The sequence below is a fragment of the Mizuhopecten yessoensis genome, unplaced genomic scaffold, assembly GCF_002113885.1.
Source record: "Mizuhopecten yessoensis strain PY_sf001 unplaced genomic scaffold, ASM211388v2 scaffold10635, whole genome shotgun sequence".
NCBI classification, from domain to species: Eukaryota; Metazoa; Mollusca; class Bivalvia; order Pectinida; family Pectinidae; genus Mizuhopecten; species Mizuhopecten yessoensis.
Window position 1 is genome coordinate 1819185 of NW_018408645.1, and position 22387 is coordinate 1841571.

The window sequence follows — 22387 nt, forward strand, 5'->3', positions numbered from 1 at the left end:
TAACACACGCGACAAAATATACCACAGGGTGTGACGCACTGGAAAAATATACCACGGTGTAATACACTGGAAAAATACACCACGGTGTACCACATGGGACAAACTATACCACGGAGTAACACAGCGACAAAATATTCCATAGGATGTAACACACTGGACATATATACCACAGTGTAACACACGGGACAAGATATACCACAGGGGAACACACTGGAAAAATACACCACGGTGTAACACACGGGCCAAAATATACCACGGTGTAGGACACAAGACAAAATATACCACGGTGTAGGACACAGGACAAAATATACCACGGAGTAACACACTGGACAAATACGCCACGGTGTAACACACAGGACAAATGTACCACGGTGTAACACACAGGTCAAAATGTACCACGGTGTAACACACGGGACAAAAACTGGACAAATATACCACGGCGTAACACATGGGACAAAATATGCCACAGGATGTAACACACGGTACAAATATATACCACAGAGTGAAACACACAAGACAAAATATACCACGGTGAAACACACTGGAAAAATATACCAAAGAGTGTCACACACGGGACAAAATATACCACGGTGTCACACGCGAAAAAATATACCACAGGATTTAACCCACTGGACACATATACCACCGTGAAACACACGGGACAAGATATACCACGGTGTAACACCCGCGACAAAATATACCACAGGATTTAACACACTGGAAAAATATGCCAAAGAGTGTAACACACGGGACAAACTATACCACGGTGTAACACAATGGAAAAATATACCAAAGAGGGTAACAAACGGGGCAAATTATATGACTGGATGTAACTACCACACGTGACAAAATATACCGAGGGGTTTGACACAGGGTACAACATATACCAAAGGATGTAATACACGGGACAAAAAATTCCACAGGATGTAACACCCGGGACAAATATATACCACAGTGTGTAACACTGAACAAAATATACCACAGAGTGAAACACACAGGACAAAACATACAACAGGGTATAACTAACCCACTGGGCAAAATATACCACAGGATGTAACACATGGGACAAATATAACACGGGACAAAATAAACAAAAGGATGTAACACCATGGACAAATATAACACAGGAAGGGACACATATAACACGGGACAAAATAAACAAAAGGATGTAACACCATGGACAAATATAACACAGGAAGGGACACATATAACACGGGACAACAGATAGCACAGGATGTAACACACTGTACAAATATGCCACGGTGTAACACATGGGACAAAATATACCATAGGATGTAACACACTGGACACATATGCCACGGTGTAACACACGGGACAAAATATACCACGGTGTAACACACTGGAAAAATATACCAAAGAGTGTAACACACGGGACAAAATATATGACTGGATGTAACTAACACACGTGACAAAATATACCAAGGGGTTTGACACAGGGTAAAAAATATACCAAAGGATGTAATACACGGGACAAAAAATACCACAGGATGTAACACACGGGACAAATATATACCACAGTGTGTAACACTGAACAAAATATACCACAGAGTGAAACACACAGGACAAAATATACAACAGGGTATAACTAACACACTGGGCAAAATATACCACAGGATGGGACACATATAACACGGGACAAAATATACCACAGGATGTAACCCACTGGACAAAAATACCACGGTGTAACACATGGGACAAAATACACCACAGGATGTAACACACTGGACAAACATACCACGGTGTAACACATGGGACAAAGTATACCACAGGATGTAACACACTGGACAAAGATGCCACGGTGTAACACACAGGACAAAATATACCACCGTGTAACACACGGGACAAAATATACCACAGGATGTAACCCACTGGACAAAAATACCACGGTGTAACACATGGGACAAAGTATACCACAGGATGTAACACACTGGACAAAGATGCCACGGTGTAACACACAGGACAAAATATACCACGGTGTAACACACGCGACAAAATATACCACAGGATTTAACACACTGGACACTTATACCACAGTGTAACATACTGGACAAAATAAACCAAAGGATGTAACACACTGGACAAATATACAACAGGATGGGACACATATAACACGGGACAAAATATACCACAGGATGTAACCCACTGGACAAATATACCACAGGATGTAGCACATGGGCCAAATATAACACGGGACAAAATATGCCACGGTGTAACACACAGGACAAAATATACCACCGTGTAACACACGGGACAAAATATACCACAGGATGTAACACACTGGACAAATATACCACAGGATGTAGCACATGGGACAAATATAACACGGGACAAAATATGCCACGGTGTAACACACAGGACAAAATATACCACGGTGTAACACACGGGACAAAATATCCCACAGGATGTAACACACTTGACAAATATACCAAGGTGTAACACACGAGACAAAATATACCACAGGATGTAACACACAGGACAAAATATACCACGGTGTAACACACGCGACAAAATATACCACAGGATTTAACACACGGTGTAACACACGCGACAAAATATACCACAGGATTTAACACACGGTGTAACACACGCGACAAAATATACCACAGGATTTAACACACTGGACACTTATACCACAGTGTAACACACTGGACAAAATAAACCAAAGGATGTAACACACTGGACAAATATACCACGGTGTAACACATGGGACAAAATATACCACAGGATGTAACACACTTGACAAATATACCAAGGTGTAACACACGAGACAAAATATACCACAGGATGTAACACACGCGACAAAATATACCACAGGATTTAACACACTGGACGGGACAAGATATACCACGGTGTAACACACTGGAAAAATACACCACGGTGTAACACACGGGACAAAATAAACCACGGTGTAACACACGGGACAAAATATACAACAGGATGTAACACACTGGACAAATATACCACAGGATGGGACACATATAACACGGGACAAAATATACCACAGGGTGTAACACACTGGACAAATATGCCACGGTGTAACAAACAGGACAAAATATACCACGTTGTAACACACGGGACAAAATATACCACGGAGTAACACACTGGACAAATATACCACGGTGTAACACACAGGACAAAATATACCACGGTGTAACACAGCGACAAGGATGTAACACACTGGACACATATGCCACGGTGTAACACACGGGACAAAATATACCAAGGGGTTTGACACAGGGTAAAAAATATACCAAAGGATGTAATACACGGGACAAAAAATACCACAGGATGTAACACACGGGACAAATATACCACAGGATGGGACACATATAACACGGGACAAAATATACCACAGGGTGTAACACACTGGACAAATATGCCACGGTGTAACAAACAGGACAAAATATACCACGGAAAAACACACGGGACAAAATATACCACAGGATTTAACAAAATGGACAAATATACCACGGTGTAACACATAGGACAAAATGTACCACGGTGTAACACACGGGACAAGATATACCACGGTGTACCACACTGGAACAATATACCACGGTGTAACACACGGGACAAAATATACCACGGTGTAACACACGGGACAAAATATACCACGGTGTAGCACACGGGACAAAATATACCACGGTGTAACACAGCGACAAAATATACCATAGGATGTAACCCACTGGACACATTTACCACGGTGTAGCAAACGGGACAAAATATACAAAGGGTTTAACACACTGGACAAAATATACCACGGTGTAACACACTGGAAAAATATACCACGGTGTAACACATGGTACAAACTATACCACGGTGTAGCACACGGGACAAAATATACAAAGGGTTTAACACACTGGACAAATATACCACGGTGTAACACACGGGACAAAATATACCACGGTGTAACACACGGGACAAAATATACCACGGTGTAACACACGAGACAAAATATACCACGGTGTAACACACTGGACAAAATAAACGAAAGGGTGTAACAAACTCGACAAAATATACCACAGGGTGTAAATAACACATGGCAATATAATATAGTGTAACACTCTAGACAAAATATACAACATGGTTTAACACGGGACTAAGTTTACTACTCGAAGTAACACACAGAAAGCACGACATGAGAAAACCACATAAAAAATCCTGAAACGTCCTCAAAAAGCCAGAAGAGAAATAAGGGAATCCAGAAAAAAGTTAACGTTTATAAAATAGATGTAATAAGTTAAGTATACTATTCATGTCAGAATGTTTTATTCTATCGATCCATACAAACAGAACAGGACGTAATGACACATAGCCAAATAGACACTATATTGCATCATTTTTGTATGTAGTATAGATAGATCTATGATTAAACGGATTAAGTCCCGTTATTTTTCTCCTGCAATCAACCGACTTTTGGTGTTTTTTAGACATTGTTTTAATTGATTTTTTTTTTCTTTTTTTTTTTCTTTCTCCAAAGCATGAAAATATTAATGGAATATTAATGGAAATTTTAAAAACCTCTTTGAAACTAGAATTCTGTTGTAACCGCGACAAGGGAGAAAAAAGTGCCAGCTACAATGCATCTGCGTATCGTATTTTAGTAATACCAAGGATATATATCCGACGTTTCCCACATCTCACCTATTGTTTATAAATGCTTGACTGCTTATCTTAAAAGAAAACCATGCTTGCAACTATCTTACTTACTACCTATAATGCTTATCTAGTGACGTTTATTTATAGCCATCCATGTCATTCTTAAACCTGTGACGACACGGTACCATGTTTTACATCATCCAGTTTTACTGATAGAACATTGCTGCTATATAACCCGGGTGTATTTCTCGTAGAATCAATACACTTTAAAAATATGAGAAAAGCCAACTACGTAAATTGATCGGAGCATGAAGCTGATACTGAACTATTATACTGCTGTGTCTGGAACGAGAGAAGATTTCGTCTCCAAAGTGTAGAGGTATCTACTTGATGTCGTCACTCATACTTTTAACATTAATTCTGTTTATATATGTGTGTGTTTTATAAAATGTAACTATACAGGGCTATGAAATCTACAAAAACTAGGTGTAAGGGTCAGTTTGAATAACTAAACAAACTACTGAAATGTTGTTACTTCATTGTCAGACAGTAGATCCCTATCACATGGACGTGCGAATTTGCTACAGCTATATTTGGACCTAAACTGAGTATTTAGAGTAATTGTACACGTTGTAGGGCTTAAGATCATTTTTTGGTAATACAGTAAAAATAACAATTGATCTAAACCCTAAACGTGTTAAAAATACTCTGATTCGACAGTTTAGGTCCAAATCTATCACTTAAAACACTATCAAATATTTAGCTTTGTTGTTATGGCGTCCGTGTTGATATATAGGGGATTACTTAAATTTTTGTTTTGAAATTTTAGCGGCAAATGTGTCTGATGAAATTACGTGCACTTTGGTGAAAGATTGAGGTCCCCGAAATCAACTAAAAACATGACGTAATCATGGACCTACTTGTGTTAAGCTGTCAGAACGTTATGGTATATCATATACGTAGCAGGGTGGTAAAATGCGGTTGTGGTGACAAATGACTTTATCAAAGGTACACCGTATAGTATGACGATACGGAAGTCAACTAAAGTTTATATCCTCGACTGTTCCTATGGTGTGTGGGTATTGCAAGCCAACTTAACATTTATTAAAGGAGCAATGTCGATCCTGTATTTCAAAAATATATATAAGATATCTTATATAGCATATGAGATATCTTATATACTATATAAGATATCTTATATCGTATATAAGATATCTCATATAGTATATGAGATATCTTATATATTATATAAGATATCTCATATACTATATGAGATATATAGAAATTAAATGAAATGCTATATAAGATATCTTATATGATATATAAGATATCTTATATCGTATATAAGATATCTCATTTAATTTTCTATATAAGATATCTTATATAATATATAAGATATTTCATAAAGCTATATAATATGTCTTATATAATTAAAGTCTCGTTACTAAATAAGATATCTTATATAGGAATGAGATTTTAACAAAATGTCGAAAATGAAGTCTCCCCGTCCGGAATATCTCGAGGATCTACGTAGGGACAGTAGGCTTGTTGTAACAACACGTGTTCCTGTCGCCGCCATTATGTCTGAGCGCACTTCAAGAGTGCGGGAAATGGCATTGTTCAATACCATCGAATAGCGTATCCCTCTCCGTATCTGTACCATCCCTCTCCGCCATTGCGCCCAATGCAATCCTGAATGTGCTCCGAATGATTCCCGAGGGAGAAATTAGTTTCTGGTTTTTAATGCTTCTATATCAGATATCTTATATATCAACGAGATTTCAATTATATAAGATATCTTATATAATATACGAGATATATTATATGAGATATCTTATATAGAAAATTAAAGGAGATATCTTATATGCGATATAAGATATCTTATATAGTATATATGATATCTTGTATAGAGAATAATACATGCCTTTTTCCATATCACACCCAGTATTTTCAGTTCACGACACCTTCTCGAGCACTCACTTACCTCCTTGCCCAGTCTGGCATTACATAATGCCTATTGATGTTTCTCTCTATCGTGTTCGAATTGGTGTCTCCAGCAACTATATACAGTCCGCAAATTTCGCTCATTACGTGACCGTTCCCGACATGTTATGTATGGCATTACTCTTACTTTTGTTATATGTTTTTACGTCTTATTTACATAATATTAGTACATCACTCAGAGAGTCGTTCCGTAGCATTTCATGTTACCACTTCGCATCCTTTTTAGCAGAATTACCTACTTTTATATCTATACATTATGCATTGATCAGCTGGCGTTTGTCAGGTGACATTGAGTTAAATTCACAGCCCTTTTCTACTTCTGTCATTCAATCAATTGCTTCTACTTCCTCTTCAAGTATCCAGTTCTGTAACGATAGGTATTCTTTCGTCCATCTTAGCGTCAAAAGTTTCAAATACAAACCTGATATTCATTACATGAGTGCTAAATTCATCTCCTCTTCTATCATGTCCGCTGCTGATAAATTATCTATATCTCTACGTTGTGAACTGAATCCTGGTCCCATGTCTTCTAGCTCATCTTCCTCATCTATATTTTCGAATATTAGTGGCCAGCTCGATGCGGTTAGTAATTTTTCATTTGTCCATCTTAATGTTCAAAGTCTCAAACAAAAACTCGATATTCTTTACACCGAGTTAAGTAATATAACAATTTTATCCTTCACTGAGACATGGTAAAATTTAAATAATATCTCATCTGACCTTAACCTGCCTGGATATTCTGACCCATTCTGCTACTGTAGATCTGATCGAATGGGCGGTGGTATATCGGTTTATGTAAAATATAATATTCCTGCAAAAAGAAGATCAGATATAGAGATAGCTGCCATTGAATGTGTCTGGTTAGAAATTGTACTTGGTTCAGAGAAAATATTATATGGTACTTTTTATCGGCCTCCAAACTTTCCTGTCATCATATGGTCCCATATCTCGCATTCTATAGAAAAAGCGTATAATACAGGCATTTCTCATATTGTGATAACCGGCGACTTCAATGCAAATGCCCTAGTAGACCACCATTCTTCCCACTTACGCGATATACTTGCTTCCTTTAATCTAACTCAGCTTGTTGAATCTCCAACTTTTTTATACAGAAGCCTCGGAGTCATTGTTAGATATAGTCTGTACTAGTAGTAATAACCTTATTAATAAATGTTATGTTGGAGAAAGCTTCCTTGACCAACCGGTTAGATACCATTGTCCAATTTACTTTTTTTTTTTTTAATATTTCAAAGCCAGTCCAGCAGGTGTTGAAGCGAAACGTTTGGCTTTTTGACCTAGGAAATTAAGATTTATTTAGGGAAAAACTTAGCTCAGTTAACTGGAATTTATTGAGTGATTTTGATAATATTAATGATGCTGTCAAACTTTTCTTAGATATTTTACTTACTATTGCTAAATCTTGTATTCCGAATAAAAAAATAACCATCAGATTTAATGAAACCCCTTGGCTATCAAACGAAATAAGGAGATTAATTCGTAAACGTAAGCGCGCTCATACAAAAGCCAAGCGTACCCTTACTGAAGCTCACTGGGCAAAGTTTCGTCGACTTCGTAACAAATGTGTTAACACAATCAAGCACGCCAAATTAACATATTTTTCTAATTTATGTAGCGAACTTCGCAAACCTTCTAACATTAGTGCTTAACAATGGTGGAAAACTGAAAAGCAACTATTATCTAACTCTGGTAAATTTTGAATACCACCATTGCTTCTTAATAATAGCACTGTCTCAGATGACTTTGAGAAAGCTTGCTTATTAAATGACTTCTTTTGTGCCCAGTCTACAGTTGATGACTCCAATGTAAATCTCCCTAACATTAACGACGAATGTAATAATTCCTTATCTGATATTAACGTCACAGCTAATGATGTCAGAGATGTTATTCTTACCACTGACTGTTCTAAAGCCATTGGTCCTGACCAATCAGTAAATATCATATGTGTCCCCTTAAGAAATCTCTTTAACAGGTCAATTAGATCTGGGTTATTCCCATCTGAATGGAAGTTTGCTAACGTCACCCCTGTGCATAAAAAAAGATAACAAGTCTATATTAACTAATTACAGACCTATATCACTGCTATCGATCGTTGGTAAATTAATGGAAAAATGTGTCTTTAAATATGTCTTCAATTTTTTGCACACTCACTCCCTCCTATCCCCCTATCAATCTGGGTTTAGGCACGGTGACTCACCATCAAATCAACTTCTTTCGATCATTCATGATATATATTTAGCCTTAGACAATGGTAAGGAAATACGTATGGTCTTTTGTGATATTAGTTAAGCTTTCGATCGTGTTTGGCATAAAGGCCTTCTTTGTAAATTATCCAGCTATGGGATTCGAAATTCGCTATTAGTTTGTTTTGAAAATTATCTTTCCGATCGAAAGCAGAGAGTTGTCATCAATGGTAAAAATTCAAATTGGTTAAATGTTAAGGCTGGTGTTCCACAGGGCCCAATTCTTGGGCTTCTTTTATTTCTGATATACAAGCTAAAATAAAGTTATTCGCTGATGACACCTCTCTTTACGTAACCGTTGATATTCCTAGAGTCAGCGCAGATATTCTTAATAGTGACCTTAATAAATTTCGTAACTGGTCGAAAAGATGGTTAGTCAATTTTAACCCTTCCAAAACAGAAACCCTGCTCATTAGTAGAAAAACCATTAAACCGTTTCATCCTCCCTTAAATATGAACAATACTAACATCTCTGAAGTTACTACACACAAGCATTTAGGTATTTTTCTCTCTGGAAATGGTCATTGGAATGAATACATCAGTTATTTGATATCTAAGATTTCACCTGAAATAAATATCTTACATAAATTTAAATTCTCTTTGGACAGGTATAGTCTCCAAACTATGTACTACACTCTTATTCGACCTATATTAGACTATGGCGATATCTTATGTAACTACCTTACTAAAGCTCAATCTAAATTATTAGAAAATCTTCAATTAGAAGCAGCACGCATAGTCACTGGCGGCACTAGACTCACAAGTAGAATTAAACTGTATACTAAAACAGGTTGGCTTCCCCTCGAGGAAAGACGTAAACAGCACAAGCTTATTCTTTTACACAAAATGGTTCATTGTCTGGCTCCTCAATATCTTCTAGATATTCTACCTCAGCGTAACCGTAATTACCACAACCATGATACTCGCACGGGAAATAATTTTCGTCCACAAGTTAGTCATACGAGTCTCAATAATAAATCTTTTTTTGCCATCTGTCATCAGTATCTGGAACTCCTTGCCTGACAATGTCAAGAACGACCCTTCAATTTATAAACTTAAAACCTATCTACGCAAGCCCTCTCACAAAATTAATTTTTTCTACTTTAATGGTACCAGACTGGGGGAGATACATCATGCAATATTAAGAATGGAGTGTAGTTCCCTTAAGTTTTATCTATACCAGAGAAATCTAATTGATAGTCCTCTGTGTTCTTGCATGCAAGCAAATGAAACCAATGAACATTATCTTTTACATTGTTGTCTTTTTTCTCAACTACGTTTACATACATTCAACGAAATCAACCATCCACTCTCAACTGATTTACTTTTGTTCGGGAATAATGAGCTTACAGATGACGAAAATGCCTTAATTTTTTCATCTGTACAAAACTTCATCCATTCTAAAAGATTTGACTAAGTTCTTTTCATTATACAACGATCCTTTGTTTCACATCATCTATTTCCTCTCCTTCTATTCTTATTGGCACGGGCATCTATATCCCCCCTGTACCCCTCTTCTTTTACTCACATTTCAAATATACCTTGAACTACGTTTAAAAGTAAGCTACTGTTTTAAGTGTTTATATTTCTTTCCATAGAATTCAGTAACTATGCCATCATGCCTTAAATTAATGAGATAATTTATCGGAAACGGATTTATATAAGTTATTTCAACTTGTTTCCGGATCCCATTCCTCTGTACTTTGTATGTTATGTGATGTAATGCAACTTAATTTGGAATGAAATAAAGTTTATATTAACAGTTTGGGAGGAGATGTCATTTAATGAAAAAAGTTGGTGGATGACAGACGTTGGACGAAGAACCAAACATATAAGGTCGCCCTGGTACCTCGAACCAGGTGAGCTAACAAGCAAACACCAATTGTAAAACAAACTAATATGTTCATTATTTTTTTGACCGAAGGTGATACATCTTTGTCTAGATTCTGCAGTCTTTCTATAACCGTTACAATTTCTAACATTCTCAGCCAGAAATCTTCCTGTCGGAAACATCAAAAAGTTACATAGATGGCGCTACAATGCAGATGTTACGAGAGTCGATTCCCGGAGCAGGACGATATCGTAAAGGTATGTGTTCACGCCGTGGGAGAGATCATGGCAGACGTCCGGCTCATTGAATACGACAACATCGAGGGCATGATCCTACTGAGTGAGCTCACACGTCGACGGGTCCGCTCGGTTAACAAACTGGTGTGTGTGGGTCGTCCCGAGTACGTCCTCGTTATGAGGGTTGACCAGGAGAAAGGTACGTCGCTTCTATTGCATATTCCGCCACACCTTAAGGTAAATGGTACCAATAAGTATATATATATGTCAAATTAATGATTGTCACTTCTGTGAAATATTTGTGTAAGTCCTTTTCAAAAGTAATATTATAAAAAATCTCTTGTTGCCATGTATTTTAGCGAAATGTAGTTTGTTTGAAATTTGAATATTTGAAAAATAGTATGAACAAACCCAGGAAAACTGCACGAGTTCGTACTCGAGCATCAATATGAGTGTCGAAATTTGACAAGGACATTTTCTCCAAGTCAGAAAAAAGCTCTTGGTTGCTCTTTTTCTATATAGAAAGTATAATACTCAAAGTCCAAAAAACTCTGAAGTGTTACTCTTCTTCGCAATTATAAATGATACAGTAGGTACTCTTAACCTTAACACGTTTTTTCGATTCAATCGCTACCCACCATGCCTTTCTTTATGTACGTTTTGCCTCATATCAGATATATGCCTCCAGATTTTGCAACACCAGCTATATAGCCTCCTTTTCGTTTGATTTTTATGCTCACATGACCCCTCCAGTACAACTGGCCTTTCCACTCTGTCCTCGGTAGCAATTAAATGCTTATTTTCTGGCTTCTTACTCCATTGATCCTTTTGTCAACACACACAAAGACCCATCCTCTTAATTCCAGGGGTTACGCTCACTTTCGATTTTGTCAAAACATATTCCGAGGATGTGAAAACGTGAATCAAGAGCGAGACTCTTGGATGTGGAAGACCGAAATGGAGCTATGGTTACTACCGCGTCAGTTTCTTCTGCTTAGATCGATGTCTCTCTGGTAAAAAAGGCTTTGGCTACCTTAGTGATAGGTCAATAGGACTGATCTATCCAGAAAATCTTGATACTTGGAACAAACTCGGTAAACTGTGGAGATGGGTATGCTACGTCTACAGGAAGGCACAGTGTAGTTAAACACATTTTCTTACCTAGAGTACCATTTTCTTTTCTTGGCTTTTTCATTTGATACATTGGACTGCGGTTTTGTTTTCTGAGTATAACTTGCACAGTCGCGAATTCATATCCTTCGATGTGTCTTCATTTAGACTCATTTTTTCCTGAAGAAACTCATCACTTCATAACCTCCTTTCATTGGTTTTACCTATTTCTAAAAGGGATGAGATGTTTTTTATTGAACATTTACGTCTTAATTGTATGTAATTATATATAATTATTTTGTGTTTAATGGATGTGTTCTTTTGTCACAGGCTATATAGACTTGTCAAAAAGGCGAGTGTCAAAGGAGGAGGCAGACGAATGTGAGGGGAAATATTCCAAGGCCAAAGCTGTGAGTCAAAAATAGACATTATGAAAATTTAACATTTATTATGCTATATACACTGTCTTACTTCACCTTCCTCGTGAAACCGTTGTATAACGACGAATGATTAATATTCAACACATTTAACACCACATTTTACATAAATACAACAACCTAAAGCTTAGGGTAAAGGGTATCAACAAGTCCAACTATATTATTATCTGTAATATTGTTACTATTGCGATTTTCGTTCGTTTAAGAAAGTATTCCATAAGAATCCATGCCATTTTACAGAAGTATAGGTGTTCGAAATTTGAAAACAAAAATAAAAGAAGAAGCAGGAAATCTGCAACGGTCGACCTCAGGACTTATACATTACGAAACCTACACTACTTTACCAATGCTACAATTCGGGAATAAAGAATTCACTGCGTCAAAATGAATCTCAAATTTATTGGCAAAAAATGTTGGATTGTCAATGTCTGTTTATTTTACGTGTTATATTACTTTATTTTATATTATTTTGGTTTATATTTTGTTGTTTTATTGTTTTATGTTACATTGTACGTTTTTATGATATGTTGGATATGTTATGCTGTTTTATGTTATGTTGGATATGTTATGCTGTTTTATGTTATGTTGAATGTGTTATGCTGTTTTATGTTATGTTGGATGTGTTATGCTTTTTTATGTTATGTTGGATGTGTTATGTTGGATATACTATGCTGTTTTATGTTATGTTGGATGTGTTATGTTGGATGTGTAATGCTGTTTTATGTTATGTTGGATGTGTTATGTTGGATGTGTTATGTTGGATATACTATGCTGTTTTATGTTATGAAATGCTATGTTGGGTTGTGTTTCTCTTGATCTAAGACAGTAAAAATATGTTACACACAAGCTGAAGTTTGATTGTTGATGACAATCGTAAAACCTCTTTAGCATGGATTAAACCATCGCCCTTAGGACATCGTATGTAAGCTATGCTTTTATTGGAACACGCATTCAATATCTTCATTTATTGTCTATGATAGGTCAACAGTTTTCTGTGTCATGTGGCGTCTCTCCTTGCGTACGACACAGATCAACAACTGGAGGAGCTCTACTCACGTACAGCTTGGTACTTTGACAAAAAGTACCAGAAACAAGGAGCATCGTATGATGCATTCAAGTGTTCAGTGAGGTAAGTTGAAAAAATATCATGTTTGTATTCAACCGAATGCGAAACCTTGCAAAATCTTGAAAGACGTCTTACAAAACCTAGTGATGACCAATGCAGACCTATGAAGTTTTATCAAGGTATTAAGACGATTATTATAATCGTCAGTTGTTTGATCATTGTGCTTTCCATATATTTATACGGTTATCCATAAAAAAGATTTTTTTTTCTATGAACCATGCTCCACACATAAAAAGATTTTTGTTTAAACCTACAGCCAGCCCGAGTTGTTTGACGGGTGTAACCTGGATACCGATACGAGAGACGTATTACTAGCTAGCATCAGACAGAAATTATCGCCCAAAATAGTCAAAGTCAGAGCAGGTAGGTAACCGAAGTAGGGATATGTAGATAATAATTATGTTTTTTTATATTCCTTTGGTAGGAAATATTAGAATGTATAGACATAGACACCTGTAATCAAACTATCGCGATGAAAAATGATGGAATACAAAACCTGTGTTTCACACACTTACGGTGTGCAGTTATTTAGAAGAAACATGATAAGCTATAATGTATATATTTGTTTTACCACAGACACTTGAGTTTAGACATTAGAACAATAATCAGATAACAAAAAATGGTCCTTTGATAAAAACAAATTTCATTTATTTATTTATTTAGGTCTCTATTTATGTTTTCCTGAAGGCTCAATAGATAATAAAAGGACTTGTCGGGAACCTGATCGGCCTGGATATTTATTTCCATATTACGTCATACAATCTATTGTTTTATCGTAATTAAGGCATTTTTGTTCGACATAATAATATTGCGTTTTTATGACACTAAGACAACGTGACGATAGTTAGACATAACTTTTTTTTTCGCGAATGTTTCCATACATTCTTAGTTTTTCGATAAGAAGAATATATAATTGGTTTCTGTTTATATGAAATTTCTTAGACGCATCTTAAATTATTAAGCTGGGCGGAGCATGCAAACATCTTTCTTTACACTTTAGCTCAGAAACCTCATATAAATGGATCTTTTCATCACATTATCAAGAATGTATGCGAATACCCCACATTGAATAACTGGGTAAAATGAACCGATACAGTGTACGCTTGCTGTCGTTATATAGATATAGAGGTAGCATGTACAGGCTACGAAGGGGTTGATGCTGTAAGGAGGGCGTTGAAGAAGGGACTGGAGCTGACAACAGGAGAAAGTCCTGTAAAGGTAACTCAGCCGTAAGATGTGTGTCCGAAATGTCCTTTTTAAGTTGATTTTTTTTCAATAAAAGAGCAAAATCAGAATCAGAAAATAGAATTTTCGGGTTCGACGTTTTCCTTCGTCTCATAACAAGTTCTGGTTTAACAAGCCCCTAAAAGATGCTATAATCACCCGAAATTCCAATCCCTGATCAGTCTTATTCAAAGAACCCAATTCATTTCAAAGTATTCAGTTGGGTTGCAAAAGAGTTTGACATGTTATATGTCCAATGAACCTTAATGCCCTAATATAAGTATATTAACTATGTTAAACCCGCCATGTACCTTTTTATAGCTTATGTACAAGTTCAATATCATATATAAGTTAGAATTTTTAGTTGGGGTCTTTGAATATCAGTGGGTTGATATTTAAGGTGACTATACTATTTTTCAGTGGGCTTGTTGAACCTTAACCCTGTATAACTTAAACGTTCTTCACTGGAGTCACTGCTTTACCTAAGATTGATATATTGAGTAATATATCACTGTGGTTTATTTTCTGACTCATTTCAACACGAGGTATCTATACACTATAGATCGACACAGGTCCTGTTCTGATCCTTCTAATCGACAGTGAGTTGAAGGCGTTGTCACCATGTTATTATTTCGTCTTCGACGCCGTGTGTCGATGAATGTATCATTTACCAGATAAACATGATTTCCATCTTTTCGAATATTTACTTTATGTTAATGGCCAGATTTATTTACCAGATACATCTGATTTCCCCACCGGTGTTTGTGGTATCCACCAGCACAGTGGACTGGCAGGCCGGGATATCGAAAGTGACCGCTGTACTGGACGTGATCAAGGCTAGTATCACAGAGGAAGGTGGCCTGTATCACACAGATCGACAGGTACGCTTTAATTTAACATGCATACTATTCAAGTTCTATTAAGGTTATACTCCTCTCTCAACTTTACCTATGTTAGACACATATATTCCATGTACTGTAGTAACACACAATTATTGTTGCATCCTCAATATCAACATGTTAACTTTTACAATTTTCATCAGAACTCCGCGAAAAACAAGTCAATGAATATGTAGGTATGATGGTGTGCCAGTGTAAACAGAAATATTCATAATTCATCTCTGATCCAGTTGTCTCACTACTCAGTCACGTTAACCCAGCCATCCCTGATCTAGTTGTGTCACTACTCAGCCTCGTTAACCAAGCCGTCACCGATCTAGTTGTCTCACTACTGAGCCTCGTTAACCAAGCCATCACTGATCTAGTTGTCTCACTACTCAGCCTCGTTAACCCAGTCATCACTGATCTAGTTGTCTCACTACTAATTCAGGTTAACCAAGCCATCACTAATCTAGTTGTTTCACTACTCAGTCACGTTAACCCAGCCATCACTGATCTAGTTGTCTCACTACTCAGTCAGGTTAACCCAGTCGTCACTGATCTAGTTGTCTCACTACTCAGCCTCGTTAACCAAGCCTTCACTGATCTAGTTGTCTCACTACTCAGCCTCGTTAACCCAGCCATCACTGATCTACTTGTCTCACTACTCAGCCTCGTTAACCCAGCCATCACTGATCTAGTTGTTTCACTACTCAGTCACGTTAACCCAGCCATCACTGATCTAGTTGTCTCATTACTCAGTCTGGTTAACCAAGCCATCACTGATCTAGTTGTCTCACTACTCAGCCTCGTTAACCAAGCCTTCACTGATCTAGTTGTCTAACTACTCAGCCTCGTTAACCCAGCCATCACTGATCTAATTGTTTCATTACTCAGCCTCGTTAACCCAGCCATCACTGGTCCAGTTGTCTCACTACTCTGCATCGTTAACCCAGCCGTCACTGATCCAGTTGTCTCACTACCCAGTCTCGTTAACCCAGCCGTCACTGATCTAGTTGTCTCACTACTCAGCCTCGTTAACCTAGCCATCACTGGTCTAGTTGTCTCACTACTCTGCATCGTTAACCCAGCCGTCACTGATCTAGTTGTCTCACTACCCAGTCTCGTCAACCCAGCCGTCACTGATCTAGTTGTCTCACTACTCAGCCTCGTTCACCCAGCCGTCACTGATCTAGTTGTCTCACTACTCTGCATCGTTAACCCAGCCGTCACTTGTCCAGTTGTCTCACTACTCTGCATTTTTAACCCAGCCATCACTGATCTAGTTGTCTCACTACTCTGCATCGTTTACCTAGCCATCACTGATCTAGTTGTCTCACTACTCAACCTCGTTAACCCAGGCATCACTGATCTAGTTGTCTCACTACTCAACCTCGTTAACCCAGCCATCACTGATCTAGTTGTCTCACTACCCAGTCTCGTTAACCCAGGCATCACTGATCTAGTTGTCTCACTACTCAGCCTCGTTAACCCAGCCGTCACCGATCTAGTTGTCTGACTACTCAGCCTCGTTAACCCAGCCATCACTGATCCAGTTGTCTCACTACTCAGTCAGGTTAACCAAACCGTCACCGATCCAGTTGTCTCACTTCTCAGCCTTGTTAAAGGATTTTGGCCACAATTTTTCATAACTTTATATTATACGGTCATTGGATGCAATAATACGTGTAGTGACCCGAGACCCCGTCCGTTTCGGTAGTCAGATGATAGACAGGCCAGGTGACGCCCCATCTATATCAGTATATTTTGAACTCGGTACGAGGTCACGTGATCTGTGACGTCACAGTGGCACGACTTATACGATATACTGTTCATTACGTGTACCCATTCTGACACGCATATTTATACATTATCTGCAAACCAGTGTAAGTAATGACAGCAACCAATATAATAATTATGTTGTATGGGTAAAATAATCAATCGACAAATAAAGACATCAATTCTCCGAAAGAGAAGTTATACATTCAAGTCTGAATCACGGAAATCTAATTCTGTGCCTGCATCTTTTAGCTAAAAGATAGTTATACCACGGACTTAGATAACTCTAATGTAATTCCGTGGTTATACACAGTTTACACACCTAAACATTTTGTTTGTGAAGTAACAGGTTTGTTAATTACCTTAGTTCTTACCACTTGATGTAGCCAAAGGGCATTTACGATACCTACCCGTGAATAAACAGGTGAACTAATTGAAGTGAAAGAAAAACAATCATGAATTGGGGAAGGGCCATTTAAATCATGAAGTGGGAAGGGCCATTTTCATTTTTTGTATCCCGTTTTCAGCCGGCATCTAAAGCAACATTTCAACGAAATAAATATTTTAAACTATCATATTATTCACATTTAATCGTGACAGTGACAGTTTGATTGACACTAGACATACATTGGTTGTTCACGTATACACGTGGGTATACACAATACAATTAAACTATGCCTGTTCTTTTACTTTTCAAGTGATCTACATTCGCGATTATGAGAAAACTTTCACTTTTAAACGTTAATACATTAATGCGGATATGTAACGTTAAATGGGGAATTAAGTATACATGTACACATATAGGAGGAATACATGCGATTTATCAGCAGATTTCAGAACATTACAGTAGATTACATTGCAAATATATGACTCTAAAAAGTCACATAATTAAACTGGCTCTTAAGTCATATTATTTTGTTTTAAATCAAGTAATATAAGGCGTTTTCATTCTGTGTAGCCGCTGTGATCTATTCATATCTTACGTCTTACATCCCTGCCATATAAGAATCTTCCTCCGATGTAAATTTTTACGTAAATAGTAATTTTCTTCGTCCTGTCTTCAACCTAAATTGGTAGAGAATTGTATTTAGTATGTAGTTAATGCCAAGAATCACACTGTCAGAAGTGTCCAATGAAACAAATCAGAAATATATAGGAGGAGTGTAGCTCCGGACCAGTGACACAAACGTGCCCCTCTGACGTCAGAAGTACCACGTGACCTGTAAGCTTATTAAAATTATCGCCAGTAATAAGGAGCGGTCACCATTAATTGCCTTTATCTAGATAACGAGACACGTCTGAAGGCGCGTTGATGGATGATTTGGTATTCATTTAAGAATATTACAGTTTTCGCTTATTTTTACAAAATGTAAAAAAAATCATGGCCCAATTCCTTTAACTAAGCCCTCACATATCAGTTGTCTCATTATTCAACCTCGTTAACCCAGATTTTACTGATCTAGTTGTCTCATTATTCAGCCTCGTTATCCCAGCTTTTACTGATCTAGTAATCTCACTATTCACCCTCGTTATCCCAGCTTTTACTGATCTCACTATTCAGCATTGTTAACCCACCTTTTACTGATCTAGTTATCTCACTATTCAGCCTCGTTATCCCAGCTTTTACTGATCTAGTTATCTCACTATTCAGCCTCGTTATCCCAGATTTTACTGAGCTAGTTATCTCACTATTCAGCATTGTTAACCCACCTTTTGCTGATCTAGTTATCTCACTATTCAGCGTCGTTATCCCCGCTTTTACTGATCTAGTTATCTCACTATTCAGCCTCGTTATCCCCGCTTTTACTGATCTAGTTATCTCACTATTCAGCATTGATGACCCAGATTTTACTGATCTAGTTATTTCACTATTCAGCCTCGTTAACCAAGCCATTACTGATCCAGTTCTCTCACATTTGTGTTGGTATTTTAGAAAACAATTGGCTCTTTTTAGTATATAAATGTTCTGGTATTCCAGTCGTCTCACAATCCATACGTATGCTGACAAAGGGATTGGATATATTATGTCGTACATTCTAAAGCTAACGCAACACGTCTACGGATTTGAATCTTTTCAATGATCTTCGGGATTGATATTCATTTATCGATGATCCACGGTGTATCTAAGGATAAATCAAATATATATATAATAGTTTTGTTACTCTTAGTTATAACCATCACAAAACATCTTGCAAAAACGTTACATCAATTTTTTTTTATTCTGATCAGGGTGCTTACATCATATATATTTTTCCTTTCCTATAAACCTTATCTAAGGATATAGAACACGATGCGTGTCAACCATACATGTGATTTGATTTGAGTTTCTGTTCTCAGCCAAGTGTCATCAATGACACAGATGAAATTTATTTAGCGCGGCGATTACAGGAGCTGGAAGTGGAGAATCGAGAGATTAGCGGTGACGAAAACAGTGATGCTTACAGTGACGACACAAACGATGACATAGAGTCGTGTACCGAACATGACAGGACTGTCATTATAGGATGACTGTTGATACCACTTTGCTATAACCAAGAAGATCATAACTTTTATTCCGTTAATATAAGTTTTTAATAGAATTATGTTTTTATTTTGTTTTTTAGCTTGATAGTGCCTTTTGGCATGAGAAAGTTTCCGTTTTTCATAGTTTCCCTGTTACCATGGAAACAAATATAAAGACATGCAAAAGTTATCGTTTCCGGAGCATATCTCAAGAAACGCTTAATGTAACTTCACAAAACTTTCCAGTTGTCTAAAAGTGCCTTTTACCATAATGGTATTTTCTTTTGCGATATTTTCCTGTTACTATAGAAACGTATGGCAAAACATGCAAATTATCGTTTCTAGAGTATATTCAAGAACAGTACAAAATCACCTCATGACACTTACATTCAAATCTGAAAATATAGTTGTACCTTAGGTTTTCCGTGATATTTCCTTTTTTATATTTTCCTGTTATCACATAAATAAATAGTCAGAATACAAAAATCGATTCTTGCACATATTTCCAGAACAATAAAGGATAACTTCATAGAACTTGATATGCACTTTAATCATGTAATGTTTTTACAAATGTTGTCGCATTATTCTACCCCTCCACATCATTCCTTTTAAATCTCTCTCGTCGAGGGATCTTAATGACATTGCCCTTGTTTTGTTTTAAACCTTGTTATCCACTAAAATAGCATGGCATATCATTGGGAAGAATCGAGAACAAACTTAATCTTATATTATCATATACTATAATATTATTCCTTTGGCTGGGGTCGATAAATCCAGGTATCGACCGAAGTCAAAGGCTACAATAGTTTTATTATTTTCAAAACAGTAATGTTAGCAATCTGAAAAATAAATCACCGCAAAATCTACGGAAGCGGGACGATGCGTTTGTATGGAGTCACGTCATAATTCTATTTTTAGAAACACCCAGTCCTTTAACAAAAATCACGCGCTCCAAGTCAATATCGGTTTTTATCGGTGGACACGTGATGCGTTCACGAAGCAATATTAAGGGTAACTTCCCAAATAACAATGGATCCATGCAAACGTTTGTTTGTAGGATACGAATGACTTATGGCAAGGAAGTAATTCTTACAGTGTTTATAGTATACACCGTTAGAATTACTTCCTTGCCCCATATATATGTATACACATTAATTCGTCTACTCATGGCTACTGTAGACTCTACACACATATCTCAATAAAAATTACAGTAGACACTAGGCATATATCTGAATACAGTTACATTAGCCGCTAGATATTAATCTATTGTTATATATTGCTTTGGATGTTATTTTCATAACACGATATTATAGTTCTATTACTTCTGTATAAAGATGTAATCTGAAGAAGGTTTACTTTAGCTGTTTACTCCTACCACGATATTGTGGTATTTTTATTGAATTTTGATAAGATATAAGGGCGACGTAGAGGGAGAAAATATGGAAATTAAGCAGGCTTACGGTGTTTTATATTTGCAATATGACCGATACCAGTTGGAAAGGTACTGTTGGGAACTCATCTCTGTTTACAGAACTCGTTCAGACTTGCTTATAATGTAAACTTCAACTTCAGAACGGCGTCTGAACTATTATTGAAAAAAACCCAGCGCAACGCAATTATCATATATCCGATTTATTTTAAAAATACTTGTTTGCACAGCATACGTTCATCACATTTGAAATATGTTTGTAAAGCAATATATATATATACATATAAGGCCACTGACGTACGGTAGTGTTACAGAAAATTAATGCCATGGGGCATGACCAAACATATTTATTCCTGATAACCTCAGGCTGTACAGAATGAATTTTGTAAATGTGTACATTTAAAATGACGTTCTTGGTTGTTCTTACTTGAAGTGTAGTTAATTTACGACTAATAATTTAGAACGATTTAAAATTAATCTTCTGCATATGATAACATTCTCATACTTTATCAAATTTTGGAAGGTAAGAATTGGATTCTATTGCTTTTATATAGTTGATATCTTCAACAATATTAACTTGAGGATACCAAAAAGTATAAGTTGTTCGCTAACTCTATAAAAGAATCAGAAAAAATATAATTCGAAATGCTAAGGTGCAATAAAATATATATCTTATCAAACATCTGAACATGAAATTGTGTTCCATTGATATTTCAATGGTGTCAGTTATGTTTTCATTAACTGAGACATATAATGAGGTTGTACGGTTTTGGATCCCCGCCTGTTTAAGCATTCAAGTACACATGACCCAACTATATGGGCTCTATTTATTGACGTATGCGCTGCTGGTATAAAAAAAATCACTTATAACAAAGACTTATTTTACAAAAGTTTTCAAATCTGACTGGACCCTTTGTCAAGCTATGACTGAAGGAGCAAATTGTATTGTT

The 22387-nt window shown here is 36.8% G+C and overlaps 1 protein-coding gene across 1 annotated transcript; it reads left to right on the forward strand.

Moving 5' to 3' along the window:
* Window positions 1-10690: 10690 nt before the first annotated feature.
* Window positions 10691-20014, forward strand: LOC110461555 (eukaryotic translation initiation factor 2 subunit 1-like). The gene is made up of 8 exons (XM_021515068.1): window positions 10691-10744; window positions 10874-11151; window positions 12393-12472; window positions 13480-13628; window positions 13882-13988; window positions 14746-14843; window positions 15587-15730; window positions 19844-20014. Exons 2-8 carry the CDS (start codon window positions 10914-10916, stop codon window positions 20012-20014), a joined length of 987 nt encoding a protein of 328 aa, XP_021370743.1. The 5' UTR covers window positions 10691-10744; window positions 10874-10913.
* Window positions 20015-22387: the final 2373 nt, after the last annotated feature.

Coding starts and splice junctions, on each gene's coding strand:
- LOC110461555 (XM_021515068.1), top strand. CDS start 10,914: ATGGCGCTACAATGCAGATGTTACGAGAGTCGATTCCCGGAGCAGGAC. Junction 11,152..12,392: donor GAGGGTTGACCAGGAGAAAG/GTACGTCGCTTC, acceptor CTTTTGTCACAG/GCTATATAGACTTGTCAAAA. Junction 12,473..13,479: donor AATATTCCAAGGCCAAAGCT/GTGAGTCAAAAA, acceptor TGTCTATGATAG/GTCAACAGTTTTCTGTGTCA.